Genomic DNA, 7,350 nt, shown 5'->3' with positions numbered 1-7,350 from the left:
ACAAGTGAATAGTGGGTCTCCAGGCACCTGTGGGAGAGAACAAGCGGGCGCCCTTAGTGGATGACCAGGCGGGTTCGTGTGAGGTGATAGGTGCCCATGGGAGGTGGGGCAATTGTGGGGGCGAGCAGGCAAGCCACGGGCACGGGCATGCAATTACTCATGGGTGGTAGGTGGGCTGGCGGGCATGCGAGCGAGTGCCTACGAGATCAGGCAAGCCACGGGCGGGCATGCGAGCGAGAGTCCAATGGGATGGAGGACCCTCCAATGGGCCGTTATCCATGGAAGGATTGTCAAGAAATCAATGATTTTTTCCTTTAGGAAGGGGGGATAGGCGAGCGCCTATGGGAGGGATTGTTGATCACTTTTTTTTTTTTTTTTGGCAAGAGGAGCTATAGGCAAACAAATGAGGACATAATGCGCGAGTTCTCGAGTATGAAGGGGCTTGGGTGTCCAGGAGAGTTTTTGGTGAGGGGCGAGGGGCTAAAAATGAAAAACAATTAAGAATTATCCTAAAATGCAGTGTTGTGGCATTTTTTTTTCAAAAGCATCAAATTTGGTTACAATTTTTTTGATTTAGTTTTTATATCTTAATTTACCCAAAATTTAACAACATTTGAATGCATGGAATTTTACATGTTACTAAATCATTCAAAACGTTGCAAAAAGAAAGTGTTTCAAAATATTTTTTTCTCTGTTTGTATATTTTTCTATATAGGTTTTTTGTAATATTTTCATGATAAAATTATAATTTTACTAATAATATTCCAAAAACTAGACATGATGCAAATCATGCTATTTTTTACAATTGTTTTTTCTTGGGTGTCGAGCCATGCTTTGAAAAATCACAAAGAACAGTGCTTTAAAAAAAATTAAAATGAAGTTTTTTTTCCAAAAAGTCCTAAAAGTGGACTATTTTTCACTTTTTTGCAAAATGAAATTGTGTTGTCATTTGCTCGATGTAGTTGTCATTTTTCATGACTCTTTGTTTTGAGAAGACCCACCTCCCGCCGTCACTCTTCTAAAAGTTGTCTATGTAGAGCTTGGAACTCGCCATTGTTGCAAGACCGTGTGCTCCACCGCACAAGGCGATAGTTCACTCTCACTCTCTCACTAGCAAGACATGGCAAGACCAAGAGGGCAAGAGGGGAGACTCTCACACACACTCACTCCCACACAAGCACTACCAAGGGGGCAAGAGGATAGGGTAGAGAGCTAGAGCACAAGGTGCAAGAGCACACTCTCAATAAACACTCAAGGGAATTTCCCTTTCTCATTAGTTAAAGTCACTTATATACATGCCATTTATTGGCCAAGGGTGTTCACACTCATTGAAGTTGGGTGCCCACACTTAAAAAGTGAACTAATGAGAAGTAACTAGAGATACTTTATGAGGTGCATAGGATGATGGCCTTTACACCACCCATACCATCCCCATTAAGTACAACATGAAGTGCAAATGCGAGATTAGGGCATGTAACACGCATCTAAAGTTTCACTTTGGAGAGACATTGCATGGTTTAGCCAACCAATTGAAAGTTCTTGATGTCTGTGGCCACCGTTTCTTGATTGTAAACGTCCACGTCCTTTTCATAGCTCTTCCATAAGTTGGATGTGTCTTCTTAGTTGATGATGACTTCTCCATTATCCATTGTGTACAAGGTCTTGACAAGATGTTTTGGTGGTGCCCGTTAACCTTGGGTTAACAAGCCCCCATAGGGAATTGTATGTAACAAGCCTGAAACACCTACACTGTTGCTTTGTTTTTTTTTAAAGTCTCATTCGTGTGAGTCTTCTTGGATTACCCCACTTTGGATGTTTATCTAAGCTTTACATCAATTCACCAAATACAGTGTACAATATTTAAAGCTTGATCATAGAAGGATGCCAAATACAGTGTATAATATTTAAAGCTTGAGGATGCCAAATCGAAGATTGCTATAATAAGGTTTGAAGGTCAATCATGGTAGGTTTCCTTATACTTTTAATCCAACTTTCTTTTTTTGACCTTTTTCCTAGCTCTGTCTTCTCTCTCTTCTTTCTCAATCAAAGCGAGTTCACGATCATCTTCCTCTTGAGCAATCCTTGCACTACACATTAACCTCCCATCTTCTGAAATCTTAAGATGTCTAAACACCAATTTGCTACAAAAGAAGGTGGTTTAAGAACTTACAAGAGTGATGTGCATACCTTCTTTTTTCTTCCATTTGAATCGTATGAAAATCAGCTTCCATATTAGAGTCATCATCATCGTCTATATCATGATATTTCCTAGGGTTGTAGCTGAAGTTCCCCCAAAAAAGTACATGATCATTTTTCAACAATGACTAGTAAATATCAAAGAAAAATAGGGCCCTTTTTGTTAATAAGTCTAGGAAACATTACGTATACTCAAATATACATGAAAAAACTATATAAAGGGCTTTAAAGAACCCCTCTCTCTCTCTCTATCTCTCGGCCATTTCTATTTCTCGTATTTGTTTAAAAACACCCTACTATAAGTAAAATACAATGATAGCTTTAAAAGAAATGATGCACTTCCTAGTTGTAAAGATAGTTTATACACTATGCTAATGATTATTGAAGCACTATGCTAATGATTATTGAGATATGTAATTGCTATGTCTGTGAGGATCAGTGGATCCCAGTGCTGTATCCCAGCCAGTTATTGTAATTTTGTCTCTCTTAATTAATTCTTGCGCTTGTTGGTAAAAAAAAGATAGTTTATACATCCAATCATAAAATGGGTCTTTAATGTGGTAAATAAGTATCAAAGAAATATCCCTTTAATGCACTGATGCCTTTAGCTAAGTAAGTATCAAAGACGCAAAGAAGCATCTTGTCTTATGTAAATGTCTAGTTATAAAAACAATATTATTAGAGAATGGATTACTATTTCATGAATCTCCAATATATTAGGACTCTTCAAATTCAACTAATAAGTAAACTAATTAACTATCTCTACCTCAAACGAGTATAATAACTAATGAAACTTCATGTTCATTAAAGCAAAAGCGCTGATTCTCTCCATCATTGGGATTCTTTAATGAATACAGCCGATGAGTATATTAGTAGTTTAGTAGTGTATTTTTAAAAAACTGATTGTAATTTTGTCAAAGATTCAACATTTAATTTATAAAACTAGTTAATCTATAATTTTTTTTCTTTTTTTTAGTAAAAACAGTAGAATATATTTAAAAAAAGGTGAGATTACAGCGCCCATGAGGAGAAAAAAAACCGATTTGCGCTATGATCTTTTTTTTAATAACTTATCGTGCAAGATACGTTTTCCTATTAAGCAAGCAATTAAAGTATTCAGTCAAGGGAGCAGCAAGTCACTCACTTGAACATTTTTCTGATCGTTTCCCGAACGTCTTCTTCTGATGATTCGTACTGATAGGCCAACTTCCTTCTCTTGACATCGCTTGGCTTCGGCTGAGCCTTCATCTTGATTACATAAAGCGGTGATTATATTGTTTATGGATATACAATAGTACATAATTAGGCTTCGGCTGGGCCTTCATCTTGATTACATAAAGCGGTGATTATATTGTTTATGGACATAATTAGAAACCCAAAGCACGGCCACGACAAACCGATATTTAGTTGCATGATTTTAACGATGATCAGCTGACTAGGTTGGGTTTACCTGCTTAGCCGCCCTTTGATCAACAGGCTTATTTGGCGCTCCTGATACAATAATCTCCTTTCTTTGTTTGTCTTTTGCTTGTTGAGAAGCGCCAACCGCTCTAGCTGTGTAATTAGCTGCACTAATTTTACTAGGCTGTTTTGCAGAGATACTTGCTGATCGAGGACTAGTAGCTCCGGGCTTCCTTGCACTACTATTTGCCGCAATTACCCGTCCAGTAGCTGGCTTTCTCACGTTATCATTGGCAATGCGAGAAGTAATATTGGGCTTTGTATTTAGTGCAGCCTTAATGCTTGCTTGGGTTGTAGTTGCATTCTTAGCACGTGGACTGGTCCTTCGTTTCGACTCTGGCAAATTCATCATTAATAAAGACAGTAATGTACCCAATTTAGTAATTAGCATTGAGATTAACGGTTTAACCGCGGAGATCATTAGGATTAATAGCAAGTTGAAGGTTCACATAGCACAATGAACTTCGAGGATGCAATATTGAGAATCAATATTTATTTATGATTTAAAAATAAATCAAACTCTGTAAGATTTATCACCACCTCTTAGCCTGCATCATATGAACTATCGATACTATTGCTACCTCTTGATTAGTATCATATTGAGGTCGATTTCTACAGATTAAGGTCTAAGAGCAACAACTTGATTAGCATCATGAAGAAGGTATAAATCGTTGAGAATCTCCCCACACATGGATTAAACTCCAAGCTTAATTACTACTTTTATCCAGTATTATGAATTTTGTCATTGAGAAACAATTCGCTGTAGTAGATTTCATGAGCATCATGAAACTAATGATCATTGAAAAGAAATGCGTATGGATATTACTACCTCTCGTATTTAGCATCATGAAGTCATTGAGAAGCCACACTGTGCACGGATTACGGTCTAAGATTTGTTCCTCGGCTCCCTCTTAAATATCATCACGAAGCTCATCATTGAGATTATAAAGGCCGAAGCTTAATCACTACCTGAGTCATGTGGTGATGGTGTCGACGAGGTTGGATCAGCATCGGCTAGAAGGAAAGAGTAGTCGCTTGATTGCTTGAAGTGTTGAGCTTTTAATGCGGCCTATGAATTACAACGGTTCGCTCTTAATCGAATTAGGAGAAAGTACAGCATTAATTTAATTTTATGCGTGCATAAAATAATCTCGTTTTTTCTGCGCCTTTGGTTTTTTTTTTTTTTTTTGCACCTCAGTCGTTCGTTTTACTGCCGGCTTTTCTTTTGCTGCAGGTTTCGTCTCAGCTGCCGCTGCATTCTTCGATGTTGTTTTGCTCTTCTTCTGCTGGTTCTCAGATAGATTATACTGTGTTTATGGGCTGCGACTTTATTGAATTCACAGTTGCTTGCTGCAATATTTCCAAATAAGTATCATCACCTGAGGAGGGAGATCAGAAATGCCTTTCCTTGCATGACGAGCTTCTTGTAGGGCTCTGTCTGATACAACTTTGTGAGAGGGTCCGAAAAATGAGCCAAAGCTGCATACGACAACCCTTTCGTTAAAACATATGCGATTTGATTATCGCCAAGTGGTAATTACTAGATTAACCCCAGGCTTTTAGATACATTAATTCAGGCGCGTGTTTTTTTTTTGAGGTACATAATGAATTCACACCTAACGGACACCTTATGTGGGGTCGGAGGGAGGTAATAGAACACAAACAATCATGCCTTAAGAACCAATGGTGGACGTCCCACGATGAGGACCCTAGTTTGATGCCTAAGGATTACACGACGGACGGACGACAAGAAGAAAAAAGAAACAACAATGTTGTCCACAACATGTGAAACCCTTGTATGTTGTGAGTGCTCACAAAAAGTACAAGCATGTTGGACTCTTGGAATTTAAGCCAGGCAATTTGTTTTTGGTCCTGCCTATAACGGAACTATATACAACTATATGATGACTGTTTTCTTTGGATAGAGTCAAAGCTTTGGTGGCCAATTATCAACAAGCAATTTAACCCTGTTAGAATTCTCAACTTTTTGTTTATGAATTTTATTTTTAGTTTTTAGAATTCTTTTTTTTTAAATAAATTTTATTTTTAACGGTAATGAAGTGGAAAAAGTTGGAAATCAAGAGTAGTAGATTAATAAGGGTTCGTTTGCTCCTTGTGCAAGTAAGTGGTGGAATGATTAATCTTAGCTAATTCGAAAAAGACATATTTTAATTAGCATTCTTTTATTTATGTTGGTTGTTTTTATAAAGATAAATAAACGGAGGAAACGTGGGCGGCACGCTTACTTATCATAAGTCGAGGGCTTCCCTTCCTTCTTAATTTTTTGAGGGGTGCGGACTGCGTTGCGAGCTACTCGGGCGGGTGTAGAATTACTAGGTTTCCGTTTGGTCTTGTTGCGCACAAGCTCTTTCAACTTCTCTCTGCGCTCAATATCAACCTGCTGCTGCGCGTCCTTCTTCACAATATCACCCTCGCCAGCTTCCACGTCGTCTTCGTCGCTGCTAATTACGCATGCTCTTCTCTTTCTCTGCTGCTTGAGTCCGCCGCCCAAAATTCACACATGTTGACAAGAAGCCATGTATGTTTCTTCTTATGCACACAAAAACCTCCTGCTCGGATAATTTTAGGCTACGTCGCTAATATATGAATTAACCTCATCAGTGCTCTCTCTCTCTCTCACACACACACACACACGTACGTAAATATATAAATATATATAATATGAGAGTATGAGCAATAAGGTGATTTCTTACTGTCCTCCGCATGTTGTCGTGCCGTTATATTTCGACTGGCAGTACTACGCGGCCAGCGCGCCCACACACACGACAAATGAACCGCTGCGCCGTTCTTTCTCGTGTCTTTTCAACCCGTTATTATTGATACACCGTTTTTGTTTTTGTGGTGGTAATATCTCCTTATAAATTCACTTCTATGAACACTTACATTTTTTTTAATGCAAAGAAATTTATATTAAGTATCAAAAAAAGATACAGCACCCTAAGGTGAACACTGGAGCTTATGGACTTTAGTAGATCCATAGTAGCTTTAATCTTCCCTCTCTCCCTAGTCCTTGCTAGTACAAGACCTTCTACCACTCGATTACTTACTCTCCCTATGGAGCTATAGTCACAGCTGGATCCCCTGTGTAGTATAGCATTCCTAGATTCCCATATCCTGCTTAGTATCAAGCCTCTCAGCAAGTGGAGCCAGGGGAACCCTTACTGTCCTAGGTGCAAAACCCATAAGGAATCTATGAGGCATGCTTTTTGGGAGTGCAAGGAGGTGTACCCTGTGTGGGCAGCAGTCAGCAGAATCCTCAGTGACTGTGGAGTGCTTGACAAGATCAACTGGAAGCAAGCAGTCATTGGATGCAAGGGCAGGATGAAACTTACATTTGGGGCTTTGCGCAGCGGAAACGAACAATTTTCCAAATTTTGTCCTTGTATATAATACTTGTAGATATTATAAATGTTCAAATATATTTTGCTTGAAAAATATAGATACACTACAAGAGGATGAGAGCATAGCCACATGTGCATAACCACACTACAACAAAGACACTTTGGAGTTTTAAAATTCTTTTGTGAGGCTAGAAGCACGCTCCTACATCCGCTGGGCACAGCCACATCCGTATAGCTGTGTTGCAATTTGTGCAAAAAAAATAAATGGGAGAGAGAAAAACAAATCTGATCTGCTTCTCTCTCTCTTGCTTTTTATTAGGACATGAAAAAT

The 7,350-nt window shown here is 38.7% G+C and overlaps 1 protein-coding gene across 1 annotated transcript; it reads right to left on the bottom strand.

The window, feature by feature from the left end:
* Window positions 1-1,642: 1,642 nt before the first annotated feature.
* Window positions 1,643-6,422, bottom strand: LOC147639451 (uncharacterized). The gene is made up of 9 exons (XM_086783404.1): window positions 6,372-6,422; window positions 5,904-6,148; window positions 5,037-5,136; window positions 4,851-4,940; window positions 4,627-4,726; window positions 3,647-3,993; window positions 3,341-3,444; window positions 2,188-2,280; window positions 1,643-2,087 (listed from the first exon to the last, which is right to left on the bottom strand). Exons 1-9 carry the CDS (start codon window positions 6,381-6,383, stop codon window positions 1,982-1,984), a joined length of 1,197 nt encoding a protein of 398 aa, XP_086639530.1. The 5' UTR covers window positions 6,384-6,422; the 3' UTR covers window positions 1,643-1,981.
* Between the last annotated feature and the right edge of the window lie 928 nt (window positions 6,423-7,350).

Source organism: Cibotium barometz, chromosome 4, assembly GCF_041138505.1.
Source record: "Cibotium barometz isolate CiBa-2024 chromosome 4, ASM4113850v1, whole genome shotgun sequence".
NCBI lineage: Eukaryota > Viridiplantae > Streptophyta > Polypodiopsida > Cyatheales > Cibotiaceae > Cibotium > Cibotium barometz.
The sequence above is the reverse complement of the archived record's forward strand: the minus strand, read 5'-3'. Positions and strand labels throughout refer to the sequence as shown.